The sequence below is a fragment of the Lycorma delicatula genome, chromosome 3, assembly GCF_047948215.1.
Source record: "Lycorma delicatula isolate Av1 chromosome 3, ASM4794821v1, whole genome shotgun sequence".
NCBI lineage: Eukaryota > Metazoa > Arthropoda > Insecta > Hemiptera > Fulgoridae > Lycorma > Lycorma delicatula.
The window spans coordinates 45,568,109-45,593,153 of record NC_134457.1 but is presented as its reverse complement, the minus strand read 5'-3'; the positions used below and the strand labels follow the sequence as shown (position 1 = coordinate 45,593,153).

At 28.6% G+C, this 25,045-nt stretch overlaps 1 protein-coding gene across 1 annotated transcript in view; it reads right to left on the bottom strand.

Annotated features, from left to right (window-relative positions):
• Window positions 1-21,654, bottom strand: part of Tsp (Thrombospondin) — a 194,993-nt gene extending 173,339 nt beyond the window's left edge. The window contains exon 1 of the mRNA XM_075359724.1: window positions 21,520-21,654. Within this exon, the coding sequence (XP_075215839.1) occupies window positions 21,520-21,583 (64 nt within the window). The 5' untranslated portion in view covers window positions 21,584-21,654. The remainder of the gene's footprint in view (window positions 1-21,519) is intronic.
• Window positions 21,655-25,045: the final 3,391 nt, after the last annotated feature.

Here is a 25,045-nt window from a genome sequence, read left to right as displayed (position 1 = left end):
TTCGCTGTATACTTTGAATCTAGTTTCTATTGAAAGTGATAACGGTTTCCTCCAATTTCATATTATTAACTGTGTATAATAATTTTGTTTTTAAAACTGTTCAAAATTGATTTTAAAAGGTGTCTGAATTTTATTTTGATTTATAAACACAACGAAAAAGTATTTAACCTTATTCTTACAGTTAATTGACTATGCTTCTTCTGTTTTACCCGTTTCCGTAATCGATAACGCTTCACTTATCATTATTAGATAAGCAAGTGTTTGTTTAACTTGAAGTGATAATTTACTCTTTAGTCCAAATTCGGGTTTTGAATTTTTTTACATATTTTTTATAAGGTATTTTTTTACTGTGTATAAGCCTCCTACTAGATACTGAAATATGTAAAAAAAAAGTATTCTACTCTTTCCATAAAATTTTGAGATACGGGACCCGTAGTGAACTATCGTGGAAATATCCCTACCGCCTTAACCAATTGTAAGCAAGATTAAAAATGGCATCAGAAGAGTTGTACTTCATATTTTGAGATCGTAGTACAAAATTTCATAAAATTCGGTCATTCCAGTCTGGAGGTATCAAGCAAAAAGTACCAAGTAATGTATAACCGACGAAAAAAAGTTTGATTAAAATCAAGTACCATCAAAATGTATGTATCTCAGCTCCCTAAGGGGCATTAAATTATATGAAAAAATTTACCTATTCTTTTAGTAAAATTTTCGAAACGGGATCCATGAGGTTGTCTCTCTCTTCTGACCAGTTGAGAACAAAATTAAATTTTATACAAAATTTTAATATTATAGATTATTTTATCATGAGATAACAGTATATTATCACAATAAATAACAATTGCGGTACTCATAAAACTGACCTAGTTACTTTAACTTTGACTTTAACATTACAAAATGACGACCAGTTGTTATGTATTTAATTTTATTACGTAAATTTTACATTTTTATATATTTTAATTATAAATTCCTTCTGAAGATGGCAGAATAGCTAAAAGCGCTTGAAGAAAGTCAAATGGAATTTTGGTAAGCTGTTCTTAAAATTATGTATAATAGTTATTTTACCAACGGTCCCATGTTCGAAAAACTTAACTTAAAATTAAATGGCATCGATGCACAATCTACAAAAATCATCGTGTTACGTTTTATCCAAATCGACCTACTTTTAGAGGTCTGAAGATGTCAAGCAAAAGATCAAGCAGCATATATGTACGTCAATACATACAGACTTTCAGAATTTTTCACTACAATAGTACGTTTTGATTAGAGATTCATCAAACATGATTATGTGGAAAAATGTCTACATGCAAAATTTGACTCGATTATTTTACACATTTGCACATTTTATTTTATACAGTACAACTTTACAACCGGGAAAGTAAAACGGATCACCAACTAACAAACATTTTAACAAAAAAATTATAATTATTGTAAAAAAAGAAGTGTAATTTTCTGTTCGATAAGTTTCTGAAAGTTACACAAAAACTGTAATTATTATAGTTTTGACATTAATGTTGTTTAAACCAATCTTTCTAAATACTCTATGTTTATTTGGTAAATTAAATTTTTCGGTTTTGATAATTAAATAAAATTTACTGATATGAATTTAAAAATAACTTTTTCAAATTCAATATTTTCTTTTATTTTTTCAATGTAGTCTCTTTACAATTAACATTTATTATTTCTACTTCCTTGTTCGAAGTAAAGGAAGGAAGTATTGTGATCGCAAAAAATTTCGGTTTCCAGATTTCAACGGAAATATTCATTTTGACCATCCCTGAATCCATTTTGACTAGTTTCAGTGTGAGTTCTGTACGTACAATGTATCTCACATATCTCAAAAACGATTAGCCGTAGGATGCTGAAATTTTGGATTTAGGACTGTTGTAACATCTAGTTGTGCACTTCCCCTTTTGATTACAATCGACTGGGCCAAAAGTGTGCAAAAAACGCCCAAAATCCCAAGAAATTTGTCTTTTAGGCTTTCTCTTAACTGTAGTAATAAGCTTTCATTGAGAGCTTTTCAACAATATATCATCATAAGTGGTACTTATTTTTATTGGTTCCAAAGTTATAGCCAAATAAAATTTTAATTAATGAAATATTTGGATCGTACAAGGGGAAGGCACATCGTTTCCAATCAGACTTCATTTCCTTTTTTATTTACTTTTTTTAAATTTATATATATTTATTTATTAATAATTATTTATCTCTAATCATAAAAAAATGTGTATACGTAATTTATTACGCGTACAAAGAAGTCACGCGCTGTCCACATTTTTTTAATGATGATATTTACAAAGTAATTTTGAATTTTTCTACATAACTTTTTTTTTTTGTTGTAAAATAGCTATTTATTTCTATTGAAACATGATATGTAATTTATTTTGTTATTCAAAAGTTGATATTTTAGTTGTATAAATGGTAGGACCTCTCTTCTTTGAAAAGAATTACATTTTAAAATTAATTATATTATTATTAAAATTTGATTATGAATTATTTTATTTTTTTTTAGAAACCATCTTTCTCTACTTTAATTTAATTTTATTTTCAATTTTTTTTTTTAAATAACAGAGCATGAAAATTGTGACGTCAGTTTAAATATATTCCTAATAAAATTTATTATCATCTAAATGTATTATCGGTTCCTATTATTAATTGTATATTTTTTCTATATCTGATTTTTTTTCTATCCATCAGTATCATTAGTGTAATAACTTAGAAAAGATAGAGAGACATAGTAATAATTATAATAAAACAGAGTAATAATTTCAGAGACATAAAGATTTTGTTTATTTTACACGAAAAATTACAAATTACGTGGTCACTTGGACAATTTGAAGATATTTTATTTTGTATTTGTCAGTCATTAATGGTTAGTTGTATTATAATAATTTAAAACCTTAAATTGATTTGCTATTTAAAAGTATATTCAAGCGAAAAATCACCAAAGTATTGAATAAATTAAATTAAAAAATCCGGATAAAGAGTGCATAACTTTTCCGACTTGTTTTTGACAGATTTTTACTTCAATTTTCATCATAAGATTGTTAAATATTAATGATATAGTTATCCAGTAGAGTACAATTGCGAAAAACATAAAAAAGCTCGGTCAAAAAATATTTGAATCCAATTTGACCTTGATCAAATGGTATTTTTACTTTAAAAAGCTGAGAAGCCCACGGTTCTCAGCTTTTTTATATTAAAAATTATTTTTTCAGTGTCCTTTAAAATTATTTATTTACCCCCCTGGGGCTACCTGGATGCATTTTGTTGTGGTAATCATGCACTGAAAATAAATCGTTTTGAGATTGGAGCATTGTTTAAAATTCATTTTTATACATTTAACTGTTGCAAAGTTATTTAACGGCTTTCATATACCTTATTAAAACTAAACTACGTTTTAGCATACAATTATAATATTAGCAGTAGTGTTTAAACATATTTTTTGACTTGCAATCAGGTAGACAGGATGAATTAGTTGGAGTTAGTTAAATTAAATCATGTTTACTATGTAGGTATAAAAAAATTATTTTTTATTATTATTTTTTTTTTTTTATGTAATTGTTTAATTCTACGAGTTGATGAATTTATTTGATGAATAATAATTTTAACGGTTATCTCGTGTAATTGTGAGAAGTAGTCGTTGAAGTTAGTGGATGAAAGAAAGTTTAGAGTTTTTGAGAAAAAGTTTCTGAGAATATTATTTGGTACTGTTAATGATAAAACGTACTGAACAGTAGGGGAAGATTTACAACTTTGAGTAACATAGATTATATTTAAACCCAAGTTATAAATATAATGATTAAGTCATAGGTTACGCTGAACGGGAAACTTCGCTCTAATGAGGAAGGAAGGAGTAGCTCTAAATGTAACGAGACCTTTGGGTAGACCCAGATCACGTTGGAAAGATAATATTTGGTTTCATCTGAGGGAAATCGGGTGCAGGAACCGTGTTGGCTCAAGGAAGGAAGAATTTGTGGTCTTTTGTTAGTGTGGGTATGAATCTTTGAATTCCTATGACCATGGTGTAAGCACGTAATTCTATGTACCTTTTAAGTAGTATGCGAAATTTAAACTTGTTAGATTTTAGAATTTTCCAATTATAAGATAAAAAAATATATATAAAATCTTGTAATATATTAAGGCTTATTGCGTTCATCTTTATAAATGTAGATCATAATGTAACGTTACCTTATTATTTTTATTATTTAATAATAGCAGGTAGTTTATTAATAATGGAGTATAAGAACAAACGTAAAAATCATCTGTTGATACCAATCGATGATAAAAGTAGCCGTTAAAAAGAGGCCAACATTGTTTGGTAGGTTAATGACCTGTCTTATCGATATTGTAAAAGGTTTGTTTCTGAATTATTATGTAATTCATGAACTTGCCTTAAGACAATCAGGTCTGTATTAGGAGTTCAAAATATAGATAATTCGCTTCTTATTTGTTGCAACATTAATCTTTTCCCGCACTATATCCGAAAAACCACCAAGTGTAAATCTATTTATTTTTTTTAACACATTTCAATAGAATTTTTGTTTTTCTTTTTTTTTAAATTAAAACTTATTAATTGTTATCTTGTTAATTTATAAATTAAAAAAAAATAATAATTTTGAAAATTCAGGTTGTTATTAAGTTGTTGGTTGAGGGTATTATAAAATTACTTGTAACATAGTGAAAGTTCACTAATATAGAGTATTGTGAAAGAAAAAATTAATAAATAAATACTTTTTATCGATAATTTGATTACTTATACATCGTAAAAAACTAACATCTTATCTTCTTTTATTGACTTTTGCGTTTTAAATGTTTACTTGCTTTCTAGACATATTTAACCTTAAGTGTATAGAAATATACAATCAGTTTATTGAACTGTTACCTGTAGATATATTAATTTCTAGGCACAATGTTTTTTTTTAATTTTCTGGCAGTTAGAGAATTTAATCAGGTAAATGCATTTTTATATGGAGAAAATGATTGAGATTTAAAGAGAAAAAAGTAGAATAGAAAGGCAGAAGGTTAATTAAAGAATTATATAGTAAATAAACAACAGCAATGAAAGTAAGAATACGACTGACTGGGTGGGTCTAAGTCAAGGTGTAAGGCAAAGATGCTGCCTCTCATTGAAACTGTTCGGTATTTACATTGAAGTTATGTTAAGTAATATATTAGAAGAAAGAGAACAAGGAATAAGTATAGCGGGACGAAAAATAAGATTCATGCGGTTTTTTGATGATATGGTAATTCTATCTGTTGGCACTTGTTCCCTTCAAAGAATGCTAACAGCCTGAAAAAAAACGAATGAGAAAAAGTCAGAAGTTATTAGTGAAATTAAATTTTATGTATTTAAAAAAATGTGTATATGTAATTTAATAGGCGTACAAGGAAGTCATGTGGCGTCTACGTCAGATTTTTTTTATTGTTATTATTGAATTATTATTTATTGTAATTTTTTTTTACAGTCAGATGTTAATAATTATTAATAGTTCAAAATATTTAATTAAAAAAAGGAGATGAACTCGAATTCGTAAGAATTCGAGTTCATCTCGTAAGAATTACTCGAATAAGTAAGATCTTAATATTTCATTAATTAATATTTTATTTGGCTATAACTCCGGAACCAATGAAAATAAGTACCACTTATGATACATCGTTGAAAAGCTCTCAATGAGGCAGCTTATAAATCTTTTATTACTGCAGTTAAGAATAAGTCCAAAATCCTATTTTTTTTTATTTTGGGATTTTTGGAACTTTGGTCTAGTCGATTGCAATCAAAAGGGGAAGTACACAACAAGATGTTACAACAGTCCTAAATACAAAATTTCAACATTCTACAGCTAATCGTTTTTGAGTTATGCGAGATACATACATACGTACGTACAGACGTCACGTCGAAACTAGTAAAAATGGTTTCAGAGTTGGTCAAAATGGATATTTCCGTTGAAATATGAAAACTAAAATTTTTCGCAATCACAATAATTCATTTACTTCGTACAAAGAAGTAAAATTACAGATATTTCGGGATAGAGGACTGGAAGGACACAATGAGAATAAAAGAAAAGATAGCGATGGTAAAGGAAGCCTTTAGTAAGAAGAGGAAATTATTATGTAGTAAAAGGAATTACTTTGCAAAGTTAAGGAAAAGGTTAGCAGAATGCTCGTATGGAATTGAAGCATGGACGATGAGGAAGAGTGTGAGGGACTGGATCAAGACTTTTGAGATTTGGATTTTGAGAAAGTAAGATGGATAAAGTGAGACATGAGGAAGTAATGAACAGGATTAAAGACGAAAAGGAGCACTTGTGCGGGAAGTACACAAAAGAAAAGAAAGCCGGTTTGGATATGTGGTTACAGGAAGTGGAATCTTGACAACTTCATCGGAAGGGTCAAAAGAAAAAGAGAGGAAGCGAGAAAGAAGAAGGATAAAGTTAATAAAGGTGAAGATTGGAAACTAGAAGGGAACGAAGGAGAAGGCTTGGAACAGAAATGGATGGAGATAGCAGTAATGTAAGGAACCTAACGCCAGGCAGAACATCAAATGTTGATGAAATGAATTTTTGTTAACTTTATATATCCCTAAAAGTACAATCTATAAATATTAAATTTGATATGGTAGCTTTTATGTTCGAAGAATGAATATATTTAAAAAAAGATAGACCAAAGACGACGGGGTTGGAGTTGGAAAACTAGAACAATGCATCGTGGACACCAAGGATAATGCTTAAAAAAAGGAGAATTATAATTTATGAATATACATTTTGGTGCTTTTTTTTATTGATAAAAAAAACTACCGATTTTTTAAAAATCTTTTAATATACTAAAAATTTCAGAAATTTAATTTTTTCCAATTTTTTATTTTTATTTTATATGTTTTAAATGTTTATAAACAGTTTTATACAAATAGGAACAATTCACCCACACCCCCAAAATTTCTAAATAATCATTAATTTTTTTTACTTTTCTGGCTATATAGTTATACTGTATAACTATAAAATAAAAGGAAAAGTATGCTGTAATCTTGTCAAATTTTGCATTATCAGGGTTTTTACTTCCTTGTACGAAGTAAAGGAAAAATTTCGAAAAAGTAAAGTAACCGAAAAATTTCGGTTTGCAGATTTCAACAGAAATATCCATTTTGACCTTCCCTGAATCCGTTTTGACTTGTTTCAGCATGACGTCTGTACGTAAGTATGTATGTATCTCGTATAACTCAAAAACATATCGTGACGTATAATTTCATATCGTGACGTTAAATGTTACCCCCGTCATTGATTAAAATTATTTATAAGATAATCAACTAGCAACGGGATTCCTCTATGTAATAATTTGTTGTTTTTTTTGGATGTGGCCTTCTTTAGGAGAATATATTTTTATGTGTGATGACAAATTGTACTTCGAGAATAAAAAATTATGAGAAAAAAAATTTGTTTAAACTTATAAGACAACGCATTTCAAAAAGGGTTCATCCTTAATGATTTTATTTTATGTTTTGTTCAGTCTGGGTAGATGTATTTTTAAATCATTTCAAAGAACAAAATAAAATTGAGTTGTAACCGGTTTTACTAATTTTTTTTTTTTGAAAAGGATTATTTCTTCTCTGAGTAAATTTTTGTTGTTTTATTATTAAATACTCATGCATGGAAATAAAATTAATCTGAAGATGTAGATATCAAATTTTAAGCATGAGTTATTTATTTATTTTTATTTCTAACAAGGTCTTAAGCGATTAAATTTTGTGTAAATTATTAGATTAAGATACATTTTAGAAAATGTTTCAGAAAACTAAAAAAAACATTAAAATAACTTACAGAAATCATTTAAGTAAACATTTTCTCTCGGTAAAATTATCCCTTTTATCTAACAGATACAAGAACTGGAATCCGGAAACGTACCGGATAATTTAATTGAAGTGTATATCAAAAAGAAAAAATGGAATACTGAACAGATACTTTGAAACAAATTCTTTTAAATCCAGTTTTAAAAGCTCATTGCATGTACGTATGTAGGTTTACGAAAGACATACGTATGTTGCTGTAAAGGAGTATTTATTTAACCTACCATTAGGTTCATGCGTTCGTCGTTAATAGTCTGAAGGCAAGATTTCCTGATGCGGTAGTCGAATGACAACTTCCTTAAAAAGAAGAGGTATATTACTGTACACAATAAACGTTCAAACTCGTTTGACAGACGTAGTATAGTAGCCTATGGCGTAGTCTACACTTTCAAACAAGCAATACGTCACCCCAACATGACAGACGTTCAGTTTTTTGTTTACTTTTAACCTTAACCTTATATTTTATTGTTAGTCACAAATATGATTATTGTGTATACAATTTTTTGCTTTAAAAATGATTTATATTTGAACATTCGTTATCGTTTAATTGTATGATATTGCCGTTTTTATCGAATATAAGTTTTATGAAAGTATAGAATACACGAGTATATGACATTTTTTATTTAACTTTAAACACGATAAATATAGAGAAAACACAAATTATTTGAGTGTTATAATATTAAAATTGTTTTCCTGTTACTCAACAAAATTTTCAACTTACGAGAAAGAGTCTTATGCTTTCATTGCCATTTTTATTAAATTACTCGATCATTTACAAAATCTTCCCTGGATTTAATTATTTAAGATACGATTAAAAACTTTTTTACGGCTGTATTATAACGATTGAATTACGCAGCTGGAACTCGGGCTACCGTTATGTATTGCTTCAGAGGATTAGATGAATGATATGTAGCGTGTGTGAAAATGCCATGCCTGACCGGGATTCGAACCCGGGCCCTCCGGATGAAAGGCCGAGACGCTACCACTCGCGCCACGGTGGCCGGTACGCGGCTGGAACCTGTGTCATAATAAGGGTCATTATGAAACAGATTTTCATTATGATACAGGTGTTCAACCAATTAAAAGTCTACTCGTTTTAACTACTGATCGATAAGAAAAGGATATTGTTTAATGTATCAGCTGTTTTTTTGTTTTTTTTTTTACTTTGATATTAATCCGCTTGCTAACTACTATTAGGTGCTTGCTTGCACCTAATAATACCAAATTTATATAACCAAATTTCTATATTACAGTGTTTTTCCTTTTGTTAATCTCTTCGGATTCCGAGGAAGAAATGTCTTTAACATCGATCGATGTTAACGAAAAAGCAGACCTGTTCCCACAGAAACGTATTTTTTGAAAAATTAAAAAACATCCGTGATCAATGTATTTTATCATTAATTTAAATTAATAATATCAATTTCTCAACCGTATAAAAAATATGGTATACAACTCTCTTTGATGCCCATTAACGTACTCTTGCGAAGTTTACGATACTCGTCAAGGCTCATGTCGTAACTTACTTTGCACTCGTGCATTAATTGCTGTTATTATAGGCTCGTTGCTCGTATTATTAATCTACATAAACAGTATTCAGTTTATCCATAATTTTTTAATAATATTAATTAAAAGTTTTTTTTTTAATGAATTTTTGGCATTTCCGTTAAAACTACGTAAATATGTGCTCTCAAATAAATTTTAATAACGCCTTTCCGAATTGTAAATTATTCTGTAGTTTTTTTTAATATTTAGTACCTTCTTATTTAGTTCCTTAACGGTGTTTCTTGTGTTTATATTTTAAGTAATTAATATTAACTTTAATCATATGTATTTCTTATTTTATAATTTTGTTTTATTTTGTGATGCTGCTCTGATCAAGGTTTAGATCATTTAGAATATTACTATGAATAGATCATTTAGTTTATTACTATGGTTTTTCTTGATCCATCCAGACAAATGGCAAAGCGGTTCCTTTTCTTATCCTGGTAGTAAGTAGCATATCTATCCATCCCTGACGTGTTGTAAAGCATTATTATGTACCGATCAAAATAAAGTTATGAATTTTTTTCTTTTACTGTCATTTTTATCCTTATGTATTTATTTGTTATTGCAGTATTACTGGTGCTCGTAAGTCGATCGCATGACCACAGATCTTTTGTTTCATTTTCAGTTAAGAAGTCGTCAAAATCTTTATCGGAGATGCTATCGGATGGGATTAGTTTGCATTACTATCGTTCCAAAGAATATATAATACTCAAAGCTATTTTATGAATTAGATTAATAATACTTCAAAATTGATTTTTAAAAAATAATTTTTCGAGATAACTCCGAAATTCATAAAACTCGAAATTCATTCTACGATCTTTCCTGTTGATGTTTTTCTTTATTTTGCCGTTAGGTGTAAACAGACGATAGTTAATTACGTCCAGCTGGATCGTAACCTTTAAATGATCCAGTCATAATTTGAATTTTCCAGTCTCTACTTTACATGGTTGGACAGATGACGATGAGTTTCCATCACTAGCATACTTTTTCCTACAATTTCTAGGTCTTTTCCTCGACATACATTGAAACCGATATTGTATTAATTCTACTGTAATCCATGCAACCTTTTGTTCCTGGACAATTACACCACAACAGAAATTTTCTTTTAGAAATATCTTTCCATTTAGAATAAAAAAAAAAGAGCTGTGTAAATTTATTGGCAAAGCCGAGACTGGTTTCGCTGTCAGCAGACTACTTATTAGGAGAAAAATTAGTTTTAACACCGAATTCAGTGCGAAATTCCGATGTTGTATGACAAATCATTTTCGAGATATTTAATTATTTCTAAGTATAAACAACCCCATCCACTAAAATTGAAATGAAATCACGTAAACCTTTTAAAATATGTGAACTTTTTAGCCGATAAATATATTTATAACGATACTTGAGTATACGTGGGATACTTTGGTTATCTATGGAATTTTAAATATTTTCTAAAAACTGGAAAATATAGTATACTGTTTAACTGTAACGGATAAGCCTAGTATGTAACTGGGGAAAAAAATACGGCAATTTATTAAATCCTTATTAATGTTTACTGCTACGCTAACTCTTAATATATCGTAATCTTTTGTTTTATTCATAATTTTTTTAACCCTTTTTATTTATTAATAATTACAAAGCATATTTAATTAAACAGTAACTTCATCAGCGTTGTCGATTTGCTGAGACAGAATTTTTTCTGCTGCGTAGATTTAATTTATGTCAAATTAATCAAATTAATTTATCTTCGTAATCAGAAGGTAATTTTTTTACATACTGTTGTTATAAATAATCTAAATTTTTGTAAATTTAAAAACCTATTCAGGTACGATACCGAAACCATTAGTTTCATTACCTGCCAGCAGATTGCAATAGCAGCATTTTACTTCAATAATCGGCATTGTTAACTTGTACCTCTACAGTTTTTAATGTTTATAATTATTTTTCATATAAATACTTTACATGTTTTGTATGTTGCAAAGATTTATAATAAAATGCTGTACGGGAATAAGAAAAAACAAAAACTAATACATTTTTACAAAGCAATTACATTTGATAACCAATCGATCGAGTTTCAAACAGTTGTGATACGTTGAAAATGGCTCTAAAATTTCATCGTTCTATTTTCTTCAAATTTCAATTTTTTTCTGATACTACCTGTTATAGAGGTAAAAATATAGAGCTCTAACAAAATAATATCTTCTTAGTTTAATCGGATTGAAAAAACGTTAAAAAAAATATATATCCTAAAACATATCCTAAAAGCATAATTTTGATATTGTTTTTTTAAATTGTCTCTTCGGTAACAACAGGCCTCCTCCAAATTACAGTTAACTTGTTCTCGTTTTCTTTAGTTTTTTGAATGATAAGAAATGAATTTTATTGTGTCTGAAAAAATGCTGAGTCTCACCCGGATTGTGGGTGAGACCCGGCATTTTTACATTTCCGGAACCACAACCTTCCGGTTGAAAGGCAGAACTGCTACCGTTCCGTCCTGGAGATCCGATTAGGTTTTGTTAAGTTTTATACGTGAATAATTATAAAAGCTATATAAAATAAATGAAGAATTAAAAAAAAATGATTAAAACATAATGTAGTTAGATTTAATATTAAAATTAGTATGGATTGGCGATCTGTTAAAAGAGACAGATGCGATAGATTAAATAAAATTGGACGTGTAAACAGGCACAAAATAGTCAGACTATAATTTTTGCTATCAACTTTAACAATTTTAACTATATCAAAGGTAACGATTTAAACAAGTGAGTGTCATCTTTTTCAAAATAAAGTGGTTAATATTTTATTTAAAAATATAATTCGATAAAATTAATAATTTCGAAACTACTAACAATTAAGAAATCTATGTCTACCACGTTTGAATTTTCAATGGTAAAATTAATTTTTAAACTTATTTATTTTATAGAAATTGTTGAAATGGGTAGATGTGAACCAAATTTCATTCAAATATTTTAATCTGTTCTTAACACGTACATGATTTTATGGAAAAAAATAAAAAATGGCGGATGGAGGGAAAATAAAGTGAGATAGTGAATTTGTGTACATGAAATTTTTATTTATTTTGATATCCTAAATCAGGCAATGAGTTTAGTGACAATTCCCCGGCTACTATGTATAATATATCAAATATATGAGTTGTCGTTGCTCTATTGATCAAAAAAGGAGTTTTAAAAAATAAATACATAAAATCATAATTTAATCTTTAACAAATTTCGATCAAACCTTTATTAATAAATAATAAATGAATCCGATGATGGACGATTTCGATGATTTTTTTATTCATACCAAAGAAATATTATTTCAGATAACATAAATTAATGATATTTTAAACAAAAAATTGCATTACCTGTATTTTGCAGACACGAAAATATTTTTAATTTTTGTTTTTTTGAAGTCAAACTCGGTATCACTGATGTATACTGAACGTCAATAAAGTATAACAATCCTCAAATAATTTTTCAACAGTTAAAGATAGAAAAATTTAATTTAACAAATGCCCTACCTCAAAACGACATATTTTTCGGTTTGCGACACCCACAGAACCCCCCCCCCAACCCCCCGTACAATGGTGAAAGGCAATTAAAACCTTTTAAATGATAATGATATGATTGTGCCACATAATTTTGGAGGGCTTGAATAACAAAAATTTTAATTAAAAAAAAGATTTTGGACTTTGATGACCTTAACCAAAATCATTTAATCTCTTTTTACATTCATTTTCAAATAACCTTCGGTACTTCTTAAATAATTACTGACAGTGAAACACTATAAAAAAAAAATCTGATGTGGACACCACCTGACTCTCTTATATGCCTATTAAATTACATATACACATTTTTTTTTAAAGGAAAGTACATAAAATTTTATTTCATTAATATCTTCTGATATTTTTGAATACATTTTTTTTATTGTTGTTATTGAATTATTATTTATTGTAATTTTTTTTTAATCGGAGATTAATAATTGATAATAAATCAATATATTTAAATATTTAATATTTCATTTAAATATTAAATATTTCTTTAATTAAAATTTTATTTGGCTATAGCTCTGGAAACGATGAAAATAAGTACCACTTATGACATATCGTTGAAAAGCTCTCTATGAGGGCTTATTACTGCAGTTAAGAAAAATTCCAAAATCCAAATGTTTTGGATTTTGGGCTTTTTTGAACACTTTTGGTCCAGTCGATTGCAATCAAACGAGGAGGTGCACAACTAAATGTTACAACAGTACTAAATCCAAACTTTCAACATCCTGCGTCTAATAATCGTTTTTGAATTGTGCGAGATACATACGTACAAAAATCCAAATGTTTTGGATTATGGGCTTTTTTGAACACTTTTGGTTCAGTCGATTCCAATCAAAAGAGGAGGTGCACAACTAGATGTTACAACAGTCCTAAATTCAAACTTTCAACATCCTACGGCTAATTGTGTTTGAATTGTACGAGATACATACGTACAGACGTCACCCGAAACTAGTTAAAATGGATTCAGGGATGGTCAAGATGAATATTTCCGTTGAAATCTAAAAACCGAAATTTTTCGCGATCACGATACTTCCTTGTACTTAATTAGCAAATGCTCCTACTCCGAAAGATTTATTTTTCGGTATGAATTGTCCACTTTTGAAACTAGCGATAAATTATACAAATAGTCATATATTAGTTAGGATTGTCGTAGTGGAAAACTTTTTATGCCAAAATGTTTAATTTTTGGTTTTAAATCTTCTAAAAAGGTGTGAAACAGTCCTATCCTTTCTATTTAGAATTTTTTAGTTATGCTTTCATGTGAGATTGTGAGTGTGTTGATATCATACCAAAAAAAATACATCATTTTGAGATAGGAGCATTTACTAAATTTCATTTTCTTATTAATTGATGAAAAATTATTTAAGGATTCTATACTTTTTAACACTTTACATAGTGTCTTTTTGTGAAAAAAAAAATTAAAAACTTAGGATATAATAACAGTAAAAAAATATTCTCATATTATAGAATTTTAGCTTACATCAGTGAATGTTTTTTACATCTTTTTTATTTATTATCAAGATATAAGTCTCTCGGTTTGGATTTCTAGTGAGCGGTTTTTTCTTCATACGGTTAGCGTTATTTGTTTTTTGTAGGCTTACCCGTATTTTAGAAAGAATTAAAAATTTAAAACATACGAGTAAAATAATATTTTTTTTTAACTAACTAAATAAATTTTTATTCCGATCGGTACATATATATTAAAATCAAGTAATAAAAGATATATTACAAACATAAAAGGAAATTATTAGATAACCTAAAACACATGTTTTAGGTTGACATTAATTATTTAAATAATCACATGAAAAGTTAAGGTAAATACACTAAATATAAAATATTACTATAAAATATTAATTCACAATTCAGTAGCCGTAATTGAAAATTATTTTGACCATACAGATGTAAAAGTTGAACAGGACTCAGATACAGTGAGATGTTTGTTTTGTTTTTAATTAGAATTTAAAAAAAAAATTCATTACAGAATTATATTGTTCACATAAAAGAAGATCTTTTCATTGTATTATAAATAAGTTAGTAGAAAGATGATACAAATGGTTAGGCAATTTATTAAAAATGGAAACTGTGGCATAATTAGGTCCTTTCTCAAAAACCCTTTCATATATACTCGTGTTTACACGAAAGATTCCGTGCTCTGGTTTTGTAAAAATGGGTATCGTTATTTTTTAAGAAAAAGTGACTATTCTTTTAAGCAAAGATTATATATATATATATATATATATATATATATATATATATATATATATATATATATATATATAAGCTGACAACACAGTTGTAGGACTTTTCCTTCACACGGCTTTTTTCTGATGGTCGACTTATACACACACACAACTTAATTTAAAATATTTATCATTTTATTTAAATACGAGTATAATATTTTTTGTTTATTTAATTCAATGATTCTAACTAAAGCGCGCGCTTACCGTATTTCATTCGCGCGGATGTGGCGGTACTAGCGGCCATTTTAAATACTTTTATACCCTTTAAATATTATTCATTTATTAATTCTACCGCTCACCTGTGACGTCACAACGTAGCAGACGATTACAGCAGCTGTACGTCGGTGCTACACTAGCGTTTCTTGTGGTAAGAGGGGGTAATATTGACGCAGTATACCCACTTAGCCACTAGTTTATTTACAGCATTTTTTTAGGGTGGGGATGCGATTTTTCAAAACTTTTTTTGGAAGTATTGTTATATTTTAATTAAGAAATGTGCCTAAGAAAAATAAGACCTTAATCTGGCAAAATCTCAAGATATTGAGGGTGACCTTGCTCTACAGCTCCACCCCCTTGACCTTTTAAGTTAGAATTTAATGGCATGAATTTCCCATACATAGAACTAATATGACCAAGTTTGGTCAAAATCGGTCGATTAGTTCTGGAGGTATAAGGTGATTTAAAGGACCACACCGAACATACACACGTACATTCGAACATCCGAAAAATTTCCATCCGATTTTTGGGTTTTTATTGAGTTCCTTAGGTGTCAAAACGTAAAGATCCGGTGAAAACCGAATATATCCAAATTGGACTTACTACAATACTTTCCCTTCCAATGTTATAGCTCCGCTATAGCGCTAGACGGGAAAATAATAAGTAAATAAATATATATGTATATATAAACACAAAAATAAGTTAAAAAACGAAATTTTCTTAATACAGGTCTATGTGATTGATACTTGGTTGCCAAATCTGACAGCCCATTTTTGTATTTTATAAACACGTTCTGATATTTTTAGAAAGCCCCAACAGATGACATTACATGATATCATAATAAATATTTAATATTGATGAATCAAAACAGCTTTAAAAAAATCGCCTCAAAAAGTTGAAATATATACATTCAAATTTTTAAAACTTTTGTAGTAAATTTAATAAGTTGTTCATTGTTATAAATTTAAAAGTTTTAAAAGTCAAAATTTAAAAAAGTATCGAAAACAAAATTATTTATTGGCATACCGGTCAGGCACGACATTTTTTCATGCATTACCAATTTCCAACAGACCATAGCTGTTTATGGAAAAAAAAATTATTTATTAGTATAATTTTTTAGTCGTAAAAAATCATCATTTTTTACGTCATTTCACTAGTATAAAGATATAATCTACGGTATAATCTGTTTTGAATAACTTATTCTTTTCAAATTGTAAACTAAAATTATTTAAAAATAACAATGTAATAGTTATTAATTTTATGTGAAGTTATTTAAACCATATTTAATACTGAATTTTAATGAAACCTTTTCCAAGAAGACTTTTATTGTTGATATATGATTCGTCAAACCTATAATTTTTTTGTAGGATACATATTCATGTATTGAATTTGTTTTTAATTGTTACTGGAACATCTGTTTCAGTTAGTAATAATAAAAAGATTCTCCTAATACATTTAAAAATTACAAAAAGGGTAAAAAATAGAAAGCTGTGAACTTGTAAGTAAACATAACAGGATCTCCAGATATGGATGGATTGGACGACTGTGGACAACTGACTGTAGGCTAGAAGATGTTTGGCAATACATGCGTAGGCAGTACGTGGGTTATGCTTATGCGTTTTAATGCGTGAGGAAATCAGAACGAAGTTCATCTTTATATATATATATATATATATATATATATATATATATATATATATATATATATTAAATAATTTTTAATTTAAGTAAAGGTGTGTCTAAAAATATATTATCAGATCACAACGTTATTAGATGATTGTTAAATTTTTAAAGAATTTAACAGTTCTATAACATGTTTTAATTTGTTTTAGTAATAATTATTGAAAGTAAACTTATTCGCAGTATTTGTATTTATATTTATTTTGTATTTTTTTTAAATATATTTATTTTAATGAACAATAATTCTGTTGAAAGTCATTTGCTTGTAAAATATGTAGTTTGATTTGGCCATTAACCTTCTTCTCATTCATCCACGTGTCTTTTTATATTTATTTTAATATCAAAACTATATTTATATTGTATATATTAAAATCTATTTAATGAAATTCATTCTGTTTTTTCCTACAACGATAAAAAAATTTACTGTAAGGAAAAATGTGTCACATCCCAAAAATGCTTTTCGTTTCAATTAAAAAAAGGAACTTGGTAAAATTCTTTAAATCGAAGTGATCTATTTCGGTAAATTGTAATGAATGTTTAAATTAACTTTCTTTCCTGATGTGCACGTTTCAATCTGTTCCACGAGTGAATATCCCAACACCCTTAGAGGAAAACGGGGAAGACACCATCCTTGTCACGATTCCCGGTTGCAACCCCACCCCCCGTTCATAGCCTTGAAGCTTTTAACGGAGGTCGTCTTTTCACCCTCTAACTTTTTACATCTCACAGTAATAAGCCAGACCTCGTTGGGATACCACCGACATTTTTTTTTTTTTTTTTTTTTTTAACCTCCGGGGCCGCAGTTAAGCATTACTGTACAGAGGATGAGATGAATGATTTGTAGCGTATGTGAAAAATGCCATGCCTGACCGGGATTCAAACCCGGGACCTCCGGGTGAAAGGCCGAGACGCTACCACTCGCGCCACGGAGGCCACGGAGTTACGACTTTGCCATACCTCCAAAGTCGTAACTTAACGCAATTGGACCAGTCTAAATCATCGTGCAAATAAAAGGTAACGTTACAAATTATAAAACAAATCAGGCATCAGAAGAAAAATGATATCAGATGATTTAAAAATGAAAAAGAATATGGAAACTTTTATCCAGGGAAGGCTTTATTTATAAATAACCCTCGTGAATAATTACTCTTTAAAATCCAAAGAAATTCCTCATCATTCGCTATTAATGAAGATATCACAGATAAAAATAAAATATTTTACAAAACCTCTCATTCATCTATCGAAGCTTATTACCAAGGTAATAAAATTATATGTATCGAATTCAGTAATTTATAAAAGACCTACCTGATGGCAGACAGACAGATCGATATGAGGTACGCCAAATTATTCAGTTATTTGAGGTATCAGATTGTAGGGTACATTCTAGGGATAAAATTACCTTTATTTCTATATAATTGCATTATTTGTTTAATTTTTTACTATTTTATCACCAAAGTCAGCCGCCGAATATTATAAGGACATAGTTTGGTCCAATCGTAAGTTATATCTGTCGTTTTAGTAACGATTTAGTAAGATCATAAGTCTGCGAGTAATTAAAAACTTTTAATAGATTCTTCAGTACTGCAACGATGCTACTTTCGTTTTGAATAACAATAAGTATATATTTACCCCTATTACAATTATCATTGATGGGTTAAGGTAATTTAGGAATTAGTCGGAGGCACAAATTGCATTGTGCCCCTAATTAATTCCTTGTTAAATTCCATTTTTCCAATAATAATTCCTTAGAAGTCCATCTTTGAAAATATCTCATTTTATCGTTCGTTTGTTTCACAGATGGTTTTTTCTGAAAAATCCTAATTTTTAAAAATCGACTAAATAAATTTAATAAAATTTTATTATACACGACATAATTTATTTAATAACATGGTAGTATTTGTTTTTAGATTTTGAAAATTCTTCGTAGTTAGGATGAAAATGTATAAGAGAAAAACTGATGCTGTCATGTTTACACTTTTTAAATAACAATAATTTAGTTGAACGAGTTTACAAACTAGATAGCCGGTAGGTTTCTCAGTACTTTGACTCTTCTTCAATCATTTACAACTACTATATTCTTCTTCTGTGGATAATATTTGGAAGTAATATGTCTAATTTTATGATAAAACTTTAACGTTTGACTTTAATTGGAGAACGAAATTAATTTTTGATTTTATGTAAGCTATTAGTGATTTTTCTTTCAAAGACTGAACGAATCTGGTGAAAAATATAATTTCACTTATCAAAGAATGGAGACTGACAACCAATTTGTCTTAGCAGAAAGGTTAAGAAATAGAAATTTTTAAATGTACTGAGCCACAAGAGAGACAAAGAATTGTGTTTTATTAATTACTAGCAGCCCGGTAATGCTTCGCTATTGCTAGATTTGAGTACATATAATATGTATATTAAATTAACACAATTGGAAATTTGATAAAACGTTAAAAACTGAGCATTACGGAACATAAATAATTTAACCTTTTCTTTTTCCCCTCTTTCCTTCTTCCAATTTTCACTCCTTCCCCTTTTTCTCTCATTCCCTTTTTCCTTTTTCCCTTCTTCCCTTTTTCGTTAAAATATTTCTTTTCACGTAAATAATATAGTACAGGCAATTTGTCATCAAAATAGGCTGTGTTTGAAAATCCTTACCTACCGATTGATCTTTTGTCCATGCGTTAGGGGTGATGAGGGAAGCTTAACTCCAGATTTTTAACATCCCCCTCCCATAGATTTTTGAAAAACTCAAAAAGTTTTTGAAATGCATTTTTCTCTGAATCTATGCATTTTAGAGAAAAGTTTTTCAAACAAAAAATGTAGAGGACATTATCCTCTACAATTAATGTCTTTGAAGTTATGCCGTATAATTTGAAATTGAAATACTAGGTGGCGCTGAAATTGTAAAAAACGTGTTTTTTCGGTTTTTTCACGGGAAAAAATCGTTTTTCGTCTGTATTGCATTTGGAAAAGTTGTTTATCTCAAAAAAAACAGACAAAAGACAAACAGACATATTATATTATATTAATATAATATAATATGTATTATATTATATTAATTGAGTTAAGGTTGTCTAAGAAATAATTTTTAATAGATTTAGAGCTCGGAATATTTTTTATTCAGAATGAAGTGTAGATTGGTCAAATACTAAAAATGAATTTAAACCGATAATCAGAAATGAAAACCAGACAATAACATTTGATCATTAATAAACAGGATTTTTAAAAGTAATTCGATAACTAAAATTTTTAAAAAGATACGGAAAAATTAGTTTTATTAATTAGTAATATAAACCTATCTCCATGGTGTAGTTGTAGCGTCAATGCCTTTCACTCGAAGATCCTAGATTTGAGTATTTGTCCGGCATGGCATTTTTCACACGGTACAAAAAATTAATTTCATTTCATACGTAGGCTGTTGTTACAAAGTGCCGATAAGCAGTTAATTACTTTTAGGCTTTCTCTTTTTCAGGAATCAATTTTACATAGACATTCAATACATCTATTCATTGTTCCAAGGGGGGCAGATTGTAGATATTTAGTTTAAAAAAAAATGTAAAAAAAAAAATCTGATGTGGACACCACATGACTTCCTTGTACGCCTATTAAAGTGCATATACACATTTTTTTTAATGAAAAGTACATAAAATTTTATTTCATTAATATCTTCTGATATTTTTTAATCTATTTTTTTATATTATTATTTATTGGTAATATATACTGGATGGATCAAGGAAAAACGTAGCAAAACCTTCATCAAAGCACCACCATATAATTAACTAAAAATGAATTACTAAATAAAAAATACATTTGACTAATTTCAATAATAATTATTAAAAATATAAGTAATGAAATAATATTAAAGTATATATAAAAATCCTAAATAAAAAATAATTCACATTTCAGAAAGTGTTGATAACCGTATCTTTATGTACACGTTGAACAAGTGTAGAAAATTCAGAAGCTTTTTTTTAATTTTTAATTACCCCTAAAGTTTTTTTTGTAAAAGAAAATCTTTTAATTGTATTTTAAGTAGATTGGTAGGAAGATTTGTTTGATGGTTCGGTGATTTATAAAAGATGATTATAGAATCATAATAAGGGTCTTTTCTCGTAAGGTGAAGTATCTGAACGAAAACAGTTTTAATAATAGTTTAATAGAGGTGTATAATGTTATTATTTTTTTAAATAATTGACTATTCATTTGATTAAAAATTAAATATTAATAAATACAAAAACAAGGATAAATTAACATTTTTAATTTGCTTCTTGTTCTATTTGTGAATTTATTCTGTTTATTTTTTGATCGTGATTAAATACATTAAGAATTATCTATATTAATTGAACTATCAATTATTTATTTGTTACCTCAAAGACGCTTACATCATAAAAATAAAACGTTAAAAAATAATTTGTAGGAATTAATAAAAATTACACAACGCGTCTTATGTTATTCAGACTCGTTACCTGTATCAGGAGCCAGCCCAGCAGCCGCTGCTAGTAGTCCGAGAAAAAGGATTACGCTCCGCATCACGCCCGAAGTAACACAATTGCCTTGAATGGACCTGTTAAATACTATAATATTATCCGACCCCACTCTATCTGTCCAGCAACTTCCCTCACCACTTATTAGAGGTGTTAACATAAAATATTATCTTAACGAAACAAATATATTTATTTATAAGTCTGTTTGTGTGTTGTGTTGTTAACATTAAAAAAAACGACACAAGTAATTAATTGCCAATAATATATACATTTAGATTATGGATTCATTATTACTTCCTTCTTGTCAGTTTAATTCAAATAAGTATTTAAATAATCGATATATAATATTTAATGCTTGTTATCACACTGCAATAAAAATTAATTTGTTATTTATTATGCTATTTAATTCTATATAAAACAAATAAATTGAAAATAAATTATTTATATAAAATACTTTTTTGGAAAAAATATTTTATTAATTTTTCAGCAAAAAAAATCATTAAATTTAACTAAAATTTTTGGAGTTAGTTGAAGAATATAACTAAAATATTAATTTAAAATTAACTTAAAAGTTAGCTATTTTTTTAAATTTCAACTTTTGATGTAGACATAAATTTAAAACAAGCAACTTCTAAGAAATTACAAACCTGTAACTTGTAACTGACTTTGAAAAAGAGTCGAGATTGAAAGAAACATTGTAAATATTTAGTATCTTGGAAATAGGTTTAAATTTTAGGCCTACGAAAAAAAATCCGCCGCCTGTACGAAAAACCCATTAAAAAACCGTAAAATCTGATTGTCATACACACACGTGCATGCACATATAGACTTTCTCTCACTCTCTCTCACTGTATATATACATATATAAACGAAAACGTGTTTTAAATTAATAGATAAAAATGGGTTGTGTATTATTGGTTATTTGTTGGTTTTAGTATTTTTTATTTTTTTTTTTTTTTGTAGTTTAGGTTTTTAATTCAGGATTAGTATTTTTTGTTTGGGTTGTAACTTAATGTTACCATTGGAATGGTGGTGGGAGTATCTATGAAACTGATAACATTTTTAGTAGTGGGGGTTTTGGTTTTTATTAGATTAGGTGTGGGGGGGTTGTTTGCTGGTGTTGCTTTTTGTCATTTGTAGTTTGTCTTGATAAAGTCCTACATCATGGACGAAATGTGAGAGGTTTGCTGCTTTGTTTTTGTAATGTAATGAATTACATTAGAGAATTTTCTATTAATTTGGATAATTTTTTAACTTATTTAGTTTATATATATATATATATATATATATATATATATATATATATATCGAAAGTTTGTGGCGGTTCTGTCCATTTGCAATAGCAACACTCAAGATCCAACCGACCGATCGCTTTCAAATTTTCAGAATACATTAATGTTAACTTAGGGAAGGTTTTAAGGTATACATCAAGGCCCTAAACTTCTTGGGAATGAAGTTGAGAATTTTTTCTCTTGGACGACGACTTAATACTGTTTTTGATTTCGTTTTTCGTTGTAAAAATAATAGACTATGTGTTTTAAAATATTCGATTTTCAGCTCCTTTACCCCTTCCTGAGATATGAGTTATTCTAGGGCAATGGAAAGGGAAATCAAAAGGGATATGTTTGTCTACAAGGGGAACTTCTATGTCAAGAACAAGGGAAACGTTGGAGGAAAAAGAGAGTTTCAGGCTTTAATTGTTACTTATCAGTATTATTCTCACAACCATGAGGATAATAAACACAGTGGGGGTTCCAGTGGGAAGAGAACCCTGGCTAGACGGGAAGGGCTCGCTGACCGGCTAATATATATATATAAAGATATTACACCCTTATATAAGATATAAGGGTGTTAATAAAATTATGGAAATTTTTAAATAATAGTTAACCACAGAACAGTTAAATTTAGCAAATTCTCCTATCTCAAAATCATCTATTTTGTGATATGAGACTAACACATCTCAAGCATCTAGGGAGTTCTCATGGTGGACAATTCAAAACTTTTAAATGGAAAGTGTAGGATAATAACTAATTATTTTTTTTAAAGGACACTAAAAAACAAAGATTTTGACCTAAAACTACTCGAGCTACACAGTCTTATAATCAAAATGGGCCCTATTTAATATTTTGTCAGTTTCAGAAGGATTAATTTAGATACAATATTTCTTAAATACTCTTTCAGTAGTTAACTTAAAAAAATACAGTTCAGCAAATACCCCTACCTCAAAACGATGTATCTATCGATATGAGACAACGTGAGAGCGTACTGTTTGTTACTTTTGAAACAAGCCGTGAGTAATATTAAACCCACAGGGTTTTTCTAGTGGTGAACGCCTCTTCACAAATCAATTGATTTCGAAGTCGAGAGTTCCAACGTTCAAATCCTAGTAAAGGCAGTTACTTTTACGCGGATTTGAATACTAGATCGTGGATACCGATGTTCTTTGCTGGTTGGGTTTTAATTAAACACACACCTCAGAAACGGTCGACCTGAGACTGTGCAAGACTACACCTTACTTACACTCATACATATCATCCTCATTCATCCTCTGACGTAATACCTGACGGTGATTTCCGGCGGCTAAACAGGAAGAAAAAAGAAAAGAAAAGTGAGAAATATTAAATACCTCTGATAGTTAGAGTTATCATAGCCCGATGCTAAATGTTGTGTGACTACCCTATGCTTTCCACTTAAACATTTTGAGTTATGTTATCCAAAATGGGGACAAACGAAAATATATCGTTTCAAACGAGTAGCATTTGCTAAATTTATTTTTCTGTGTTTAACCGTTGAAAAGTTATTAAAGAGTTGGCATATTTTGTTTACATTCCGGTTATATGTAGCTTGTATTTTACAACTTTTAAGTGATAAATATAAAGTGAAATTTAGTATCGTTCCTTGAATGAAGAAATCTTTTTTTGTTAAACCGATTTGCTTTTTAAATACCTGGAATTGTAGTTATTGTATACCTCCTTCATATGCAGTAGGTTTGAAAGTTTTACTGTTGATAACATAATTCAATACAATTTTTGGAACTCGAGTAGAATTAGATCTATCATATAGTATTATTCTTCGTAATCAGAATATGCATTTTAAAATTCTCTTATTGGGTTACGTTTTCAAATTATCACTCGCTAAAAGTTAGCTGGTCTCTCATTATATTTTTAGTTCTAAAAAAAGACATGGTAACTTGTTAATTTTGTTTTAGTAAACATGATTATTCATATCTGATTTCCTATATGACTAATATCTAAATGCTTCTATAAAAATGCAATTGCAATTGTCGATTCAAACGTGAGTATACTAATTAAATCAAGCATGTATCTAAACGTGCATTGTGTTTGGCTAAATAACACTCTTAGATTCCGAGTTGAATTTCTTAACAGACAAATAAAATATCATTGTACTGAAACAGAAACCAAATTTTAAAATAATTTACTATAGGTGACTTAATTTGTTCCTGCTGTGAAATTAGTCAACTGAAGTTTGACCCGGATATTACAATCGA